Source organism: Falco cherrug, chromosome 6, assembly GCF_023634085.1.
Source record: "Falco cherrug isolate bFalChe1 chromosome 6, bFalChe1.pri, whole genome shotgun sequence".
Taxonomy (NCBI): domain Eukaryota; kingdom Metazoa; phylum Chordata; class Aves; order Falconiformes; family Falconidae; genus Falco; species Falco cherrug.
Window position 1 is genome coordinate 19,207,525 of NC_073702.1, and position 18,549 is coordinate 19,226,073.

Sequence of the window (18,549 nt, forward strand, 5' to 3'; positions counted from 1 at the left end):
TTAAAGGCAAACAAAATAAGTTTAATTACGTTTTTAAAGAAGACATTTATTCAAAGTTCTTTTGAGTCACACAGTTTAACAGATATAAGACAACTTTCTCCCCTTCACATTTCAAGCCCTCACCAGAGACCACACACACTGTCCCATGGACAGTGAGATTTTCCTGTAACAATTCCATTTGGACAAACCAATGTCCAGGCAGATGAAGACTGATATTTTAAGCAGACTGATTTATAAAATCTGTTTTAAAAAAAACAAACCAAACCAAACAATAAAACTTTGCTATCAAATTCTTGTCACAAAGGATTTTAATAGCCATAGACTTGATCTCAAAATAAAACCCCAGCCAATCACAATCAAACAGAACATACTGCCTTCAAGAGTTTCCCCAGAATTTTAAAATGTTCCAAATATATACACATTTATAACTTAAGTGCTCATAAGCTACAACCTTTTATTCATGCAAGAGTTGTGAGAGGAATAGGTGTTTCTTAGAGCGGCTTTTCTGAAAATGCAGTAAAACTCTTCACTCGTGCAAAGAACAAAGGGGTGTACATTTTGTCAATGTCGAAAGTAGTAACAGCTGTCTCACCAGTCGATCTGCAAAGGGTATTGTAAAAGTTAAATTAGGCACAAATTGCTGTTAAGTCCCTCAATAATGCAATCATGTTCCACAATACAGTGTGTACACCATACTACAGCTGAATTTGTCTTTCATACTGCCTCATTCTGAAAGCATCTGAACATTGGCCAAATCACACTACGTAGAATACGCTTCTATTTTAATATCAAAGAAACCAATTTCCCCTTACATTCTTATTATTAGCTCGAACACTTGAAACAGCGCAGGATGGCACTCAAATCATGACATTAATATCAAAGTAAAAAAATCCCCTTTCATTTGTTTTTACTTTGAACCCTGATTCAGAATGCAGAGTGACAGCAAAAACTTGTGTTTACAAAACTTTTAAAAGAAACCTAAGTATGTCCAAACATCAGTGACAAAAAGCATACTTCCTCCTAGCTGTGCCGTATACTTACCTTAATTCTAGTTTCCAAAGGACACCAGTATACTGAGAGGTACAACAGAACCTGAGCAGTACAGAGACCTCATTCTGAAAAGAATGTGTGTGATACTGCCACTTCTCCGTAAATCAGGTATGAAAATATTAGGTTTTATAAAAGCCATTTTTCTGTTTATGGAATTTACCTATACTCCCAACCAGCAGTAGTTTACTTCCTAGATTTTATATACTTACAGCTCAATAGCTGAGCTATGCCCCTGTAAGAACACTGAATACAGAGATTAAGACTGGAAGACAAGGCCTAAATCCATCGTAAATGCCAACATCAAACATCTGCACAGCCAACTTGCCAGTAATTTATAGGGTGTCAGGTGCACGAACAGTGGCTATGGCTCTTGCTTGGTTAGTATCAGAACAGCTGGTCACACGCCCACATTTTGCACTTCTGGATTATAGTTTGCAAATGTTACAGTTCGCACATGATGGGTGCAGACACTTCTACCCTGCACATCCACACAGGAAAAGCAATATACCTTAATGAATGTATGTTTTCTACACGCCTTTACTAGCACCACACTAAGTCATTTAACCCTGATTTAGTTCTGAGGTCATTCAAACACTGTGTATAAATCCTTTAAATGGCTAAAATGCTGCAGTTCCACCACTCGGGAAACTTCCTATACCATTATAAAAAGTTACCAAACCTTGCGATTTCTTAAAGTAAAAGTTCATTGCAATTTATCAAATCAGGACCAGTTACTGTTTTCAGAACATTTTGTTGAAGCCTCCTAAGTCTCACAGTCCTTATATCTTCTGTACTTAGTATCGGGCAAACTAATGTCACCTGTGTTTCTATAGTTAAGTATCCTTCTTTGAACTTAATTCTCCATTTACTTACTTGTAAGTTATGTGACAAGAATGATGTATCCAGACAAGTTTGTTGAACCTCTGGCGCCCACTGGAGCACAGCTGCAGTCCTACATGAAAACTGTGATCTGTTTCTTGCGCAGGAACACGGCGGAAATACCTGTATTTGTGGTAGTCAACTGGTTTCTGTGCAAAGAGAAAAGAAGTTTCATGACCTATAAAGAGCAAACACATTGTGCAACTATTTATCCTGAGGCCTAAGTAACTGTAAGAACAGATTGTTAAACATTCACACGTAAAAGCAAGTACTGGTATTCCTTGAAAACACATCAATTTAGATGTTAATTATGGAAGAAGTTTTCACAGAAAGTAAGGTAAGCATGGAGGACACCACTCAAACTACGCAAACTCACTGTAAAGTAATGTTAAGACTTCTACATCTTCACAACTTTCTCTTGACAGACACTTTGTTAGTCAGAAAATTTTGTGATATAAGTTTGTTGACCAAATCATTCAGAGTTCAATTAATGAGCACAGCTTATTTAGTTCTATTTAATGCTGTGTAACGTAAGTGCACACAGTCAAAACTGATCTACAAAAGTGACCTCTTCATCCTTCCCTCCTGTTAACAATGCTAACAAATTACCTAATAGTACCCCGCATGGCGATTAAGTCTAAGAGGGAGGAGAACCGCTGCTCAAATGCAAACCAGATACTTATCTGTGTTAATAAAAAGATTATTAACATATAATCTTTTAATAAACAATAAACACAGATTTGGGGAAAAAACGTAAGACAAATCACCATGCCTGTTTCTATTTTACTTTTAAACCATTAAAAAAAATTAATTCCATTTTTCAATCCTCTGGTATAATCTTCAGGTGACTTTAAAATATTCAGTCTGAGAAAAGAACTTATTAAAAAGCCCCCTCCGTAAACTATTTTTCCTCTATTCTATTCTGTTACCTACCTCTTCCTTTTTCTTCATTATTACAGCAAATACTTTGGTTTGATTGTCTGTTTCCTGGGAAAGGCGATAATGGCCAAGCAAGATTGCATCTGTTCTGGAAGGTTAAGAGGAGGACAGTGTCAAGGACACAAAAATATTCTCTGTCACAAACATCAGCAATGAAAAGAAGACAGGCTGCATATCATAATTAAGGAAACCATTTTTTATTTCCATTTAGTAAAGTACCAGCCTCATTGACGATATCAAATGACGAAAAAATTTTTGAAAGTTGCTTTTAATTTTGCCGGATGGACAGTGAAGTTAAGTTAGCCAGTTCTACCCAGCCTACTGCTAAATGTTTTCGGCCTTTGGGTGAACAGCTCAAACCTGTTCTGAAGTTGCAAACAATTTTATATGGTTTTAACAAGCCTGTGCAAACATCAAAAAGAAATCAAGCAATAATTCAGTCACATCCCACCAAAATCTTCACTTTCCTTCAAAAAGTCATGGAAGTGTGAGAAGGCAGTCAATAATAAAAAGACCATTTTTAAAAGGATTCTAAAACCACCGAGGTAATAGCATGTATTCTTTCATCTACTTCCTTTAAAAGTTTAAGATCACATAACCCGCAAAGGAAATCTAATTACAGTACCAGGACCTTAAAATGAAAGATACCTTTGCGTAAAGACCAAAATTTTTCTAGTTCTCAGAAGAGAACTATAAACATCTATAACACAATACAAATAACATTGTACATTTACTTTTATTTTGCTAAGCCGGAACACAGAGTCCAAGACAAAAGTAATTAGAAATTGCCAGGTAAAAGTGAGATGAAAACTGTACAGCAAAGTATTTTATTTCAATAACCTTGTATTTTTAGTCCGTAAGCGAGGAACTATAGATGGAGGATCTTCAGGAGTTGTTAGCATCATAACTTGACCATCTGGAAAGAATCTCAAATATCTGCAAAAAATAATTATACAATAAAAACCTAGAAAACATATCCTTTTTCTGTTGTGGTGTTGTTGGTTCTTTTTAATTACAGGATATTTCCCAGAAAGATACAAAACTTACTAAGTAATAGGATTTGAAAACGCATTTCTTCAAATGTGATATAACAAAGGGATCAGAAATCAAAAGAGAGTTTTGAAGATTAAGAGATCAAGTTATGAACAGTTATGAAAGAGGACAGAAGTTCAAGAGTTTTGTCAAGCAAGGCAGCTTGTGACAGCAAGGCAGCTAATCCTTGAATCAGAACTGACCTCAAGTAAGAGTCTCCATTCCCAGCATGGATTGACACAAATCCAACAAAACCTTAAGTACAGTATCAGTACAGAATGGACAATGTTATAAGGACTTTTCCAGGTTCTGAGATCTGATCAGTTTTTACAGTACTTTGATATTCTGATGATGATGCTTGTGAGACTACAGAAATAGCCACAAGATTCGATGGCATCTATTAACAGTTTCCAGCCTCAGAAGTGACAACAGAATGGAACAATATAACGCTGGGAACAGCAAGATGAAGAACGGCAAAAAAACAGGCTAAGGAAACAAATGGCGAAGTATTTACAGCAAATTAAGAAAGCCTAGCCTCTTTATTATTTACAGTTGGTTACAAGTAAGCTAAAAGACAATTCTTGTATAACCACTTGTTTCCCCTTTACTGAAAAGAATTCTTGTATCAGAAATTTAAAGCAGAAATGATTTGGGGAAAGAAATCTGTAGATGAGTATTACTGTTGTTACTGTTTAAGTTTTATCCACATTAAATTGTGCAACTGAGGATGAAATGTGTTTCCAAGTCCATCTCTAATTATCACAATAAATCCTATTTATTAAGACCAATTCTCAAAAACTACACATAGCTTTACACACAGTAGTAGTTCCATTGAGTTTTACAGTATGATTAATGTTTGTGATATCAGGGATTGGATTTAAAGAACTTAAGAGAGAGAAACATTTCACTCACTCATTGTACTACAGTTCTACCTGTAATATTCCACTTGGTGCCACGCTCTATAGAAACCATCAAGAGATTGTTCTCCTTGACGTATGTATTTTGTCTTGCTGATATATACACCTATAGGAAAGGAAGATACAAGTATATGAACAGAATAAAGTACACAAAATATTTAAGATGGAAAAAACCAGTAATCATTTTGAGTTTACTTTTGTTACTCAGATATGTGAAAGTTATTTTCCTCCCTTGCACCTTTCCCTTCTCTTTACAGATATTCTACAGATTAAAAAGCCCTAACAAATTCAGATTAAGTCTAACAACATCATAACATCATACCCTTCTTGGTTACTTTTGTCATGGGTTACATGCAGTAAATGAATGACAAAACTATTTCCAAAAGTACACCTTACCATCAAATCGAACGCGAGGCCTTTCCAAAAACATTTCCCTCCAAGAGGCATACGGAACAAGTTTATTGCAGCTCCTGCCCCATATTTTCAAACAGACTTGATGCCAGATTTCCGGATCTCTAGTGAAAATGAGAAAAAAAGCAAATCACGTAACTTTCCTGCAAACCTTGTTTAGCTTTTATATAGTAAAGTAAAACTCCCATTATTTAGTCTGGATGCAACCAAAAGAAACTTCCTTGAACAACAGTAGCTCATAATTTAAAATCATTATTTTACTTAATCCTGGAGTGTTTCAAGCCACTTCCTCCTCCCAGTGAAATTCAAGAACACAATGCCATTTTCAGCCAAGTACAGAACAACATTGCAGCAGCCTGGCACTTTGTGTGAGCATATGAGGATGACAACACAACAGACGTTATTTTTGAGACTTTGCAACTCTTGACTTTCGAACAAGGTAAAGCAAGTAAGACTTTCAGCAACACTTTTTATTACAGTGAAGTCATCCATCTAACATACCATTTAGTGGTGTATTCAAAAGCTGATTAATGCTGTGGGGGGCATAACAGGAAAACTCCCATGGGAAGAAAAAGCAGGACATAGTCCTACGTGTACTGTTTAGCAGCTTAACAGCAAAAAAAAAAACAAAACACCAAAAAAATCCACCTTTCCAACACAGACAGTTTTGCTCTACTGACTTATTATTCATCTCTACATACTGTTCAAATATGCTTGAGCATAAAAAGCTCTTTTGTCTTCCTTACAGCAGAAAGAAGCTTCACTTTCGATAAGTTATCTACAATACCTGGCGCAAATGTAAAATCCTCGACAAACAAGTGATAATTGCTCTAATGATCTTAGGTCCAAGTCACTCGAAACGACCCATCGGAAAATGTACATTAGTACTTCCATAGGCAACACTGCAAAGAGTAAACAAATCCTTGTTAGATGGTAACCCACAGATCAACAGGTTATCTAAAATTCCAGGTTTGACAATTACTGAAATTCTGACTTTCCATAAAAAATCCTGTTTTTTCACACTGTAGCCAAATGTCAGCGAACAAAAAAATGTATCTTTAATTTTAAAAGTCACTATATATTAGAAAAAAGTTGCATAACAAAAGAACAAAAATCAAGAGCTGGAAGTGCATTATGGTAAGGTGACAGGAAGACTACAAATATCCAGAACTGTAAGATGTTATACCAAAAATTCCACATAGACATTGCACATCCACAGTGCCTGTGAAGCAGTATTTTCTTCAAACTGACCTAGTGTGTTAACATTACCTCAAAGCACACTGCTTTTGCATGACATGCTAAATAAGCTCTGGTCAGGTTCAGTATTGCATAGGAGGTCTTAAAACAACATAGCCACTATGGAATTTATATGATATCACACTGTTTTGTGGCGCAGATCCAGTGGTTGGGAATGGTATAACACAGCTTTGTCATATTGAAAGTTTTTTTCTAATGTAATGCAAGATAATGACAGAATCTTTATCAAAGCACCACCACAAGATCATATGATAATTTTCCTAGCATTAAAAATTCAGCAAAAAAGTTCTGGAATACTAAGCCGCATTTTGCCTAGTAGCTTTCTGCCTCCCTAAGTTTCCTCTGTTGTTTCAGCTGGGTATAGTTTGTTTACTGATCTTATACCATCAGGAATTACACTTCATTTATTTTCAACTACTGCTGCTTTCCAGAGCCTACAGCTTCAACTGTATCACCACATGCACTAAAGACTTGATGATTTTACTCAGTATAACTGAATAAACTGCTTTGAGATCAAATGGAGAAAACAGCAAGAGTAGTGCAAAGGTACATTAAACGGTAACTAGCTAAAAAAAATATGGTAGAGACTGCAATTTAACAGAATTCTTATTTTTACTGAAAAAATATGCTTCTTAAAAAAACCTGCATTGCTGCACTCCCACAAATCCAACAAGACTGTTTTTGCTATAAAATCTGATGAAACTTGAGTTTCACATTTCACAATACTAACATGGTAAAAAGTACAGACATTACATGGGCCACCAGTTTCTGGATTCATTTAATACACATTTTGTTTCATGAATCTCACTTAATTTATGTTTTATTATTGAGAAGTCACAAATTTGCTATATTGCCTATATTTGCAACCATTAAATTAATGTTCCAGTATAAACAAAAGTTGTGCAGATTATTGCTACAAGGTACAAAACAGTCTCTGTCAGCTGAGGAGCTCTTCGGTATATGAACTCTCGGTGCCTTGCAGAATGGGAGAAACAAAGGCTTAAAAATCTTTTATTAATGCTAGCAGGTCTACATCTTCCATTTTGATAGTTACGAGTCAGTAATGATCAAAAATCAAAAAGCCTTTGATTGTTTATTTCATCATCCATGTTTCTAAGTTTCTAATAAACCAGGGATTGTGAAGACACTTTGCTTCAGATACTTGGCACACCCTGTAAAAAAATATTACAGTATTTCTGGTGAAGAATACTATCTTGGTCCTAAGCTTTACTCATGTAAAAGAAAACTGCTAAGAAAAATTACTCATATACTAGGGAGGGGAAGTAAATATATTCAGTATGTCAGTTACAGAGCAGAGGTTCGATTCTGTCCTGTACTAATGATTAACCAGTATTCTAAGATTATGAATGTCAATAAAATGTAAAATGGAACAGAGGAAATCAGTTCAGCCAAATCCGCTGCTTCACATTGTTTCAGTTTTCCTTGGGCTGCTGAGTTCCATGACTATTGTACTACTGTGGTGACCAAGGGGGATGCTTTCCAGCCTACTAACTTTTGAAGCAGACATCATGATTTTAACAGTTTTCATTCCACTATAAAAGAGTCAGTAAACAAGACACTGTAGCACAGGACTGGCAGGAAGGCATAAAATAAAACTAGAAAGAGACTTAAGATTGCTGCTCAAAAGAGACATCTCCTGAGATCATTTTATAGTAATGTTTATAACATCTTGACTTTACTGGCAAAAAAACCAAAAAATGCTTTCTCAAGCGTACAACGTCACAGTTGTTAAAATAAAAATAAAATTTTAAAAAACTTGCATATGCTTCTACTTGAACAGCATGCTACATTTATTTTATTTTCCTTCCTTGAAGCAGAAGAGGAGATCAGGCCAAGATTTCCAAGAGCAACTCATAATTTGGGATGCAAAACACACATGCTTTAAGGCATCTGATTTTAAGAGAGTTTATAGCTTATATACGCTCTCTACAATTTAGATATCATAAGGAAGTCTCAGTATGACTGCCCTAGAACTAAAGCACTGAAAATCATTAACCTCCAAAAGTCTTTCTAGCTATACTATATAGTCTTGCTGAACCTGAAAACATATTTGTTGTAAAAATCTGATACAGGATCAGATAAAAAAAGGAAATGCAAATATGTGTATTATTCACAGGACAACTGTCTCTTATTCACACTGAAGAATTGTTGTAAGTATTTGCAAACCAAACAGGAAAAAACCCACATTTCACTTTTTCAATATGAACTGGAATGAAAACTGGAATACGCTTACTTTAGCAAGTCTGTTCCTAGAAGTTGCATACTTTGAAGTATGACTCTGATCCTGAAAAATTCTATATAGTAGTAGCACTATATGGAAAAGCTTGTGTGACAAAGGCAGATTCACGTATGAGAAAAAGATATGTTCAGCTGATGATCCTTCTTCCTTCACATCTAACTATAACAGTAAATAAAGACATACTGTGTGTATTTCTTTAAAGGTGGCTTTACAATGAAGGAGATAAATGTTGTAGTAGAGTGAACATCTCCATAAATTTTGCCTCTGAACTCTTACAGTGTATCTTAACTCGTACCTGAGATATGGGTCTGGCTGACATCAACCTCAGGCTGACAAAGTTTGACTGAAGATTCCTGAAGAGTTAACTGCTGCTGGAAATCCGACAGGAGATCAGCCATTTTGTCATCCTCTTTGTTATCCTCAACACTAGAAAAGGGGGAATGCCAACACTGTGATACTGGACAAAACATACCAACAGATGTCGTTATCTTGGCATCAATCCACTGTCTTACCCTCAATCAATATAGTTGTTTCCTGTATGGTTTTAAAGCAACCTCATTTTATCACACAACAAAAGAACTACTGCCATCTTATGAAGTTCATTTAGATTTTCCTGGAATCCATCTGACAGCAACAACTTTTTATTTCATGTAATTCCAATTTCAGTTTCTTTTCGGCTTTTAAAGTACACTCTTTTTAGTGAAGTCACTGAAGAATTGCTTGACCACAAGAAAAGTCAAACCTCATCCTTTACTTTGCCTGAGATAAACTGCATGCAGGAAATAAATTATCACTGATGGAAAGTTATGTTTTGTAATCCTTGTCACGATGTAAGATACTGAAAACAATGAAGGAATTTCTAATTTTTTTTACTTTTGTGTTATTCACTGAAGCGTGATCTTCAGTGAATTTATTCATCAATAACTTTTCACGAATCCTGTAAACAGGCAGAGAAAAAAAATTTCAGGAGCAAGAACAAGGTAGCAGAACAGAAACAATACACTTGCTATTGGGCAGTAAACTTGAAAGATTACTAAGTGATAAAAGAACATTACCACATTCAAAAAAAACTAAATCTAAGTTGTATGCCATAATATGATCCTTTAATAGCTGCATGCTTGCTTGCACCAAGTAACCACAAACTACACAACTCTCCTTGATCTCATTACAAAACATTTTTCCTCTGACTTGGTATATAAGCTAGCTAAGAAATCTTCCAGTCACTTTTTAATATTATTCAGTTCTCCTCTAAACAAGCTTAATAGAATGAGCTGAGAATATAAGCAAGCAAATAGCAGACCTACCAATGGGTTTTACGGTATTATAGAGAAGACAATTATGTTTGGGCCTGTCGTAACTAAGACTACAGTAAGATGCTGCACTCAATATACACCTTTATTTTGATGGAATGCAACAGCCAGTCCCAGTACCTACAGGCCATGTTATAAATTGTTTTTTTCAGATAAATTGTGTATTTTTTTTTCTTACCAAGATTGTATTAAACACCTAAAATAGTAATTCAGACAGCAAAACCACCACAACTAGAATCTCTTCAAAAAACACACCTCTACGAATACTGCTTTATAGACAACTAAGAGCACTGGCTGGTTTTCCCTCACTGTCACATAGTTCTAGGAACATTTACAAAACTGAATGAAAATTCATAGCATCATAAAATCATTTACGTTGGAGAAGACCTTTTAAGATCGAGTCCAACCATTAACCTAGCACTGCCAAGTCCACCATTAAACCATGTCCCTAAGTGCCACATCTACACGTCTTTTAAATACCTCCAGGGATGGTAACTCAACCACTTCCATGGGCAGCCCGTTCCAGTGCTTGACAGCCCTTTTGGGGAAGAAATTCTTCCCAATATCCAATCTAAACCTGCCCTGGTGCAACTTGAGGCCATTTTCTCCTGTCCCATCGCTCGATACTTGGGAGAAGAGACTGACACCCACCTCACTACAGCCTCCTTTCAGGTAGTTGTAGAGAGTGACAAGGTCTCCCCTGAGCCTCCTTTTTTCCAGGCTAAACAGCCCCCGTTCCCTCAGCCGCTCCTCATAAGACTCGTGCTCCAGACCCTTCACCAGTTTTGTTGCCCTTCTCTGGACACGCTCCAGCACATCAACGTCTTTCCTGTAGTGAGGGGCCCAAAACTGAGCACATTCAAAGTGCGGCCTCACCAGTGCCGAGTACAGGGGGACGATCACTGCCCCAGCCCTGCTGGCCACACTGTTTCTGATACAAGCCAGGGTGCTCTTGGCCCTCTTGGCCACCTGGGCCACTGCTGGCTCATATTCAGCTGGCTGTCGACCAATGCCTCCAGCTCCTTTTCTGCCAGGCAGCTTTCCAGCCACGCTTCCCTAAACCTGTAGCATTGCAAGGGCTTGTTTTGACCCAAGTGCACGACCTGGCACTGAGCCTTGTTGAACACCATACACTGGCCTCAGCCTATTGATCCAGCCTGTCCAGATCCCTCTGCAGAGCCTTCCTGCCCTCAAGCAGATCAACACTCCCACCCAACTTGGTGTCAGATAGGCTTGATGAAGGGAGTATGGAAAAGGACGCTAAAATACAAAAATAATCCTATGAAAAACAAGATTTTTACATGGCTGTATTTTGTCATCCAGTGCTTTTCCTAGTGCACAAATGCACAGCAAAGATTTCATGCTAGCAATGCATTCAGAACCTGAAGTAACAGATGTGAATAAAGCACTTGGCTCATCTTACTCTTTTTTTTTTTATACTGAGTCAACAACTGCATTGAAGCTGTCCTGCCCTGGGTCAACACATCTGAGCTATAATACCACACAGACAGGGGTGTACTTTCCTCTTTTATTTTCAGTTTTAAATTTTTGATTTCTCATGGCTATCAGCAGCATCTATGGCTGCTATCAGTAAGCACTGAATTGGGAAGCTCTGTTTCATAAGCTTGTCTTCACTACACTATCTGAGCTATAACAAGTTTTGGGCCTAACGTGAATCAAGTTAGGCCAACCTTAAACCGCTACACATCTGTTGTGCTGAGGCTAGGAGTATTCTGATGCTTGTAATGATGAAAGGCTAGACTACTCAGTTTACAGTCTATGAGCTTCCAAATATATTGCTCTACTTGTTGGAAATGCTCCCACTTGGCTCTGTTAGCACAAGAGCAGTAGTATATTCCCCTGCTTAATTATGACACTTATTCCATGGTAGCAATCTTTTTCCTCATCTTTTCTCCATTTGCAATTTTGTTGATGATTGTAAATGTATAACTCATAAATATGAAAATCAGAAATCAAAATTAATAAACTGACTGGTGCTTCTTTTTCTTAAGAAACAATCTAACTATCTGTAATCCTGCCACTTGAATTTAACTAGTTCCAAACAAGCCTGTTACCTTCTTTGAACTAGACTACAGAAAAACCCTCCTTGGACTAATGCATCTGTAAACTTTCTATGAAGCATTCTATTCAAATGAAAGCACACAAGTTTTCCAAATGTTAAGAGACTTACAACTGTGTTATCACAGTACAGAATTCTTATGTTTTAGAAACAAAATTTCAAGTTTTAGTACTCTTATGCACTTAATTAGCAAATTTTCATACTTACCACCTCTTTCCAACTCCATCACCATCTGGGGACCTTGTATAGGTGATCTTAAACTCTATGTCAGGTACAAGCTGCATGGCTAGACGATAAAACTTGATAGCTGAAAATAAAGATTTAACATTTAAACGTGTCTGATGCCTATACTGGCTTATTAAGGCAGATTTTTTTTTAGAGAGATGACTTCAGCTAAAAGCACTAAAAAGGTGGAAAATGCCTTTGCCTAGTAGTAAATCTTACTTAGTCTAAACTGATTAGGTTTCAAATCAATACAGAAGAGAGGCACATAAGCACCTATTTTCAAAACTAAAAACTTCATGTACTCTTTCAGAGTAAAGAACTCTCTCAGTAGTGTTTCAACTTTTACAGATTTACCTTAACTACTATAAATTCAATTACGGAATACAAAATTTTACATTAAAATATTGCGAAGTCCTGATTTTGTTTGTTGCGCAGCACTTACAAAGCATTCCTAACAAGCCATAAAGATTTTAGGCATTATATTCAGAAGTAACAATGAGGAACATGAAAGAGAACTTTAAAGATGATGCAGGTACTTTAAATCCCCAGTACAGTACAAACAGTCATTCAGACATACACAACATTATAAAGGTGAGAAAGATCAACAAAATACTATTGTAATTTTAAAATTTCAACAACAGACACAAACCAAGTAAATTTTACTGTGGCAAAACCCTGGAAACCACAGAAGGCACAGAAGCAAGCCCACGCAAAACAGTGAGTGAGGAACCTCACTGGAGGAAAGCAGCCTTTTCAAAAAGCTATGTAGCAAGCACAAGACTATGGGGCATGAAAGAAAAACTGACAGATTGGGTTTCTTCCAGCATGCAGAGAAAGTACTTCTGCCTTTAACACTCCAAAGATGCTACGAAAACTGAGCAGAGAAATAGACCCAGGAAAATCACCCTGTGGGAACAAACTGTTATTTAAACTGTAGAACGTCTTTCTTGAGTTAACTCTGTGGGTCCCTCTTAATTTAAGCAGATTCATTGTATCCACAGTCTCTTTTAATACCACTGTTAAGATGTACTTATACATCTGTTTGTATTCCTGCATGGAAATACCAAGATCAGAGGGCAACTCTCCCTCAGTTTGGACCTTAAAAACCAAACCCAAAGTAAAACACCAGTGAGATGGAGCTCAGAATATGACACAGTAATGAGTCTCAGAAGCCTGAGCTTGGGCAAGTAAGCATTTCTATTTCCTTAAATTTATGTCAGGGCTGCTGACTGACAAGTAATATCCTTTGGCTGGGGAGGATGAGGAATACCAGCAGCCAGCTAAACAGAGATCAGTCTCAACTTTAGCATTTAATCTTGCAGGAAGGCCTGTACTGTACTTAAACATGAGCAAGCTGGTGCATATAACTGTCTCACAAATGTCAAGTATCAGCAGATTTCAGAAGCAGGCTGAAATGCCAGCTGGATTCTGGTGACATGGGCCAGGTCAGCAGATAAAAGTTTGGTCTGAAAACAGGTGTCCCAACACATGCTCAGCAATGTATCTGTGTCTGGCTTAGGACCTTGTCTCTAAGGTCTCATATAGATGTATGTGTAGAAACAGTTTAGTTTTGTTTCTTTAAGTCTCAAACCAAATTTAACTAAGAAAGAATGGATTCGTATTCAAGCAATCCAAATGCCTAATATGCCTTTGTGAATGCAACTGTTAGATGTTACTACTTGTCTACCGCTATGTTTAACACACAAGAAACGCACTCAAGCAGATGAATCTATAGCTTTCATTTTATACATACATGTTTATATACACAATATTTAAATAGACTGCTTTCCTTCCATATTTTTTAAGATCATTTGGAAATTTTTGATATGAAAGAACCTTCACCACCTACTGCATGATTTCCAAAATGGTAGATTACATATCTGATTTAGTCCTAAAGTCTTTTTTTTTTACTGCGCAGTTAATTTTACACCCAACACACAAAATATCTTAGCCCAAAGTCATTCTGCCTTGTAAAAACATGTAATAAATTAGAAACTGAAATAACTAATTTTATTACCTACTGGGGACTCATTTTTCTCAGTTCATTTGAGATCTGGAACAACCACCAGAAATCCCTTGCAAGGGAAGGAAAACTCCCATGATAGAGAGGAAATTTTGTATTCAACAGGTGGCTGAATTCAGGAGTTTCCAGAGTACTCTCCGTTCTGCTTATCTTGACATATTTTGCACCTGCACTTCAACCAAGGTAGCCAAAGCCTCTAGTGGATGAGCAGGATGGCACAGATGCTCTGTGTTCATTTTTATTTTTTTTTCATGAAAGAAACAGAAAACTGGTATCTCCACTACTGACCTACAGGACTTGAAGTTAGGATGGACTTCTTGCTCTATACATTCTGAAAAATACCGATGAGGAACAAAACTTTGAATTTCCATTTCTACAAGTGCTGACAGCAAGAGGACAAGAGCTCAGCATCTCAAATATTTTTGGCAAACCTCACAAAGTAATTTAAACATTCACTTCAGGAATTCTTAAACAAGCCATACTGTGTAAATTAAAAGAATAAAACCAAAAGTCAAAGTCAAACAACAAAACATTCCATGGATTAAGTAGTTCTGTTTAAAGTGGAATGAAGAAAACTGTGAGCACAGAAAATATACTATATTACCTTGATTAATTACTATGCTTATTCCATGTTATAAAAGTCATATAAAGAAGCATGCTATATGAAGAAGCAATTCAGTGCTTGATTAAATTACCAGATTTCAAGATGTCTGAAAGTTCAAAGTTCTTTCTTTGATCTCACTTCAGCTTCTCTTCAACCTCAGAATTGTGATATGATGGTTCCTATTAGCCAGTCTGTCTGCTTATCCAAACAACTGAGCTCTCAAATTACTATTAGCCTGCTGTTTAAGTTCACTGGCATCATACAGGCTTGCACATAAATCAGTGGTAGACTCCACTGCAATAAGGGTGTTGACTGTAGACTTCCATATTACCTTCATAAAGGGCTCCATTTTGTTCTTCTTCCACGGCCTTCAGGAAAAGTTCTTTTGCCTGTGTAACAAATTACACAGAACACTCATAAATTTCTTACGAATACAAGCACAATGTCACTTGACTTAGAATTATTTTTCATCTTACCTACTGTACTCTATGAAGGAGATTAATAGAATAATTCCATAGAGTGAGAAGACATATTCATGTGCTACAAGCCATAACTGAAATTCCCAATCAACAAACTATCCATGTTCCTGTTGCTCACCCCTTAGCTAGTCTTTCAGAAAGCAGACTGCGAAGGTGACACAAAGCCAAGCGTAAAAACTAGAAAAATCAGTGTGGGACTACAGTAAGACATTAGTATGGAGACAACGGGTGTCTTGGTTTTGTCTGGGATAGAGCTAATTTTCTTCTTGGTGGCTAATGCAGTGCTGTGTTTTGGATTTGGTACGGGAACAGTGTGGTCTGGGACTTCTTGGTTTCTCTGGTCTTGCCAGTGAGAGGGCTGGAGGGGCACAGGGAATTGGGAGGGGACACAGCACAGCCGGGTCAGCTGACCTGAACTAGCTGAAGAGGTATTCCATACCACGGGACATCAAGCTCATACATAATCTGGGGTGGGGGGGTCGCCGGGGCCTGCAGATCACTGCTTAGGGACTGGCTGGGCATCAGTCAGCGGGTGGTGAGCAGCTGTGCTGTGCGTCACTAGTCTTCTTTCTCCCTTCCCTTTGGATTTCATTCCTCTCCCCTTCTCCCTCTTTTTCATTGTAACTATTATTGTTGTTATTAAAATTATTGGTCTTTAGTTTTTATTTTATCTCAGTTGTTAAACTGTTCTTATCTCACAACCCTAGAGCTTTACATTCCTTTAACCCCTTGGGTGAGGGGGGAGCGAGCAAGCAGCTGTATGGTACTTAATTACCAGCTGGGGTTAAACCACGACAACAGGTTAATCACCTCTGTTGTTCCTCTAGATTTAATTAATCATTAGCTTTTAGAGTAGTTATACTGCAACACTAACACGAACACAAAAATCCCCAAATTACACATTAGTTTTTTGTACCTTTTCCTCTTTTGCTATCTCCTGTTTCCCTCTGGCATCTACAGACTTTACTCCAGGTCCTCTTGAAGATGCTCTGCATGGCAGAGGTTCCAACCCACTAGAACTCATACCAGGGGCAAGCTCAAACATCCACTGAGCTCTGAACATCTGAAGCTCTGCCTAAAAAAATCCCATTAATTCTGACTTAGTACCACATATTCAGACGGTACAACTTCTAAGGAGAAATTATGAAGTACAAACACAAAAAAAGAACTTCAAAATTATGCTTTACACTTCTAACTTAGTTTCAGTGAGTCTAGACACAGCTGCTTTTACAGTAAATTTAACATAAAGTGCACAAGGACTTGTTCAATCTCATTCAATAACATAAGTGCTTTTATCTATACTAGAAGAAAAAGCGATGTTTCAAGAAGTGGTTGTTAGTACTACAGTTATGACCTAAGACTCCATTAAAAAGTATTATTTCTGGACATGATGTTTGTTCTTGTTTATGCAGTTATCTCAAGCCAAGAAGTCAACTAGCTCTTGAAATTAAAATTTAGAAAACCTGATTTTTTGTACATAAGGATACTGAGCTTTATGACAATCAAGACTGTATATAATCTACAAACAAGATCTTACATTCCTTTCTCTTTTAAAAAGAAAGGACTATGCTCTGTGAAACAATACAAGTTGTAATTCTTGCCATGCATTTTTTTCAGCACCTTTGAAGCTACACTTTACATGTCTTTTGCAATCTTCATGACTTCTGGGGAGTTACTACACAGAAATCTAGTATCCTAAGAGAACACACTTTTTCTGTTAGACTGCCTTTATCAACTTTCTGCTCCATAAGACAGCGACAACTTAAACTGGAATTTGATCCACACAGAAACTGCTGTCTGATTTCTCTAGTTCATCAAATTCCAAATCTGACACAAATTTTCTTTTCATCTACACAGATAAATGAAGACTGAATCTAACACTTGGAACACAGTGCAAAGAGGGGCAGACAGATTAAGCGTTTGTCAGATCAACAATGTGTGGTAACTGAATGAGCATAAGTAATGCAGCTTAAATTGCAGCAGCACTATGTTTGTAAAAACACGAGACATACCTGAAGATTTGCTTCACTGGATCTTTCATTGTCATCAGTTCTTACCAAATCAGAGTGACAATCTTCTTCTGCTTCTGCCTAGTAGAGAGCAGTCAGATGTGATTATAGAGTCTGCATAAGTCCCTGCAGCACATTCACAAAGCACAACTGTCACGGACACACATCTAAAAAATTCTAAGCATACTCCCCTTTTCCACATTCTGTCCACTACTCCACAGATCAATCTTAATTGATGATAAAAATTAATTTTACAATTACTGGTATTGTTTGCACTTTCCTCTTAACCCAATGAAGTTTGGCTTTGCAGTTCAGTCACACCAATCCAACACAGGTTCATTATGTATCACTTGAAGGCTTACATGCATCAGAACGCTGCCATAACACCTGAATAAATACACTCAGCATCCAAGCCAAAGCATAGAACCAAAGCTTCATTAAGATTAAAGTCGTGTGCTTCATACAAGAAATTAAAATTTAATCATTATCTTCTCATTGTAAAGATAACCCGTAGTTTTGATTTGTTTAATATTTACAGAAGCACAAAAGACTAACAATAGATACTTTATGAAAACTGTGGGACAATACAAGCATTCTCCAAACTACATGTGAAACTAAAGAAAAAATGTATTGTAAAAGAAAATAAAAAGCTAGCATGAGAGCTTGACAGCTGCTTTTATTTACAGTACTGCTGTGAGACAGGATAAACAAATAAGACTTTAATACCTTTGAACAAACTTAACAGGGCTCTACATAGAATTTAGACTGCTAGTTTCAGAGCAAAACTTAAAAAGATGCAAATAAATTCTCATTTTGAAATATACTGGGATTTATGGAATCTATACTAAAACAAAGGAAAACTAATTCTGAGCATCAATAAGATATTCAATGACAACCACTGCAAGATGCCAGTAAGGAAAAATAAAACCTCAAGACAAACTAAAACGTTTGTTTAAATTTCTTCCTGCAGCTGAAGCATCCCAGGTTTTCTACCATTCTACACTGAAATTGACATCTATAGTTCTGCAAGTACACAATGCAAAGTGAAATTTTAAGAAGGTAAACCTGGCATTA

General features: G+C 36.9%; 1 protein-coding gene across 2 annotated transcripts in view; it reads right to left on the reverse strand.

The window, feature by feature from the left end:
* Positions 1–18,549, reverse strand: part of FBXO9 (F-box protein 9) — a 21,838-nt gene continuing 3,289 nt past the window's right edge. Inside the window, exons 2-13 of one of the 2 annotated variants that reach the window (XM_005441868.4) lie at positions 17,479–17,556; positions 16,383–16,541; positions 15,319–15,376; positions 12,343–12,442; positions 9,041–9,171; positions 6,016–6,130; positions 5,214–5,332; positions 4,833–4,923; positions 3,709–3,804; positions 2,863–2,956; positions 1,924–2,078; positions 1–600 (exon numbers count right to left, since the gene is read on the reverse strand). In XM_005441868.4, coding sequence (XP_005441925.1) covers positions 492–600; positions 1,924–2,078; positions 2,863–2,956; positions 3,709–3,804; positions 4,833–4,923; positions 5,214–5,332; positions 6,016–6,130; positions 9,041–9,171; positions 12,343–12,442; positions 15,319–15,376; positions 16,383–16,541; positions 17,479–17,556 — 1,305 coding nt within the window. In that variant the 3' untranslated portion in view covers positions 1–491. The remainder of the gene's footprint in view (positions 601–1,923; positions 2,079–2,862; positions 2,957–3,708; positions 3,805–4,832; positions 4,924–5,213; positions 5,333–6,015; positions 6,131–9,040; positions 9,172–12,342; positions 12,443–15,318; positions 15,377–16,382; positions 16,542–17,478; positions 17,557–18,549) is intronic. The other variant, XM_055713259.1, reaches the window with a different exon arrangement.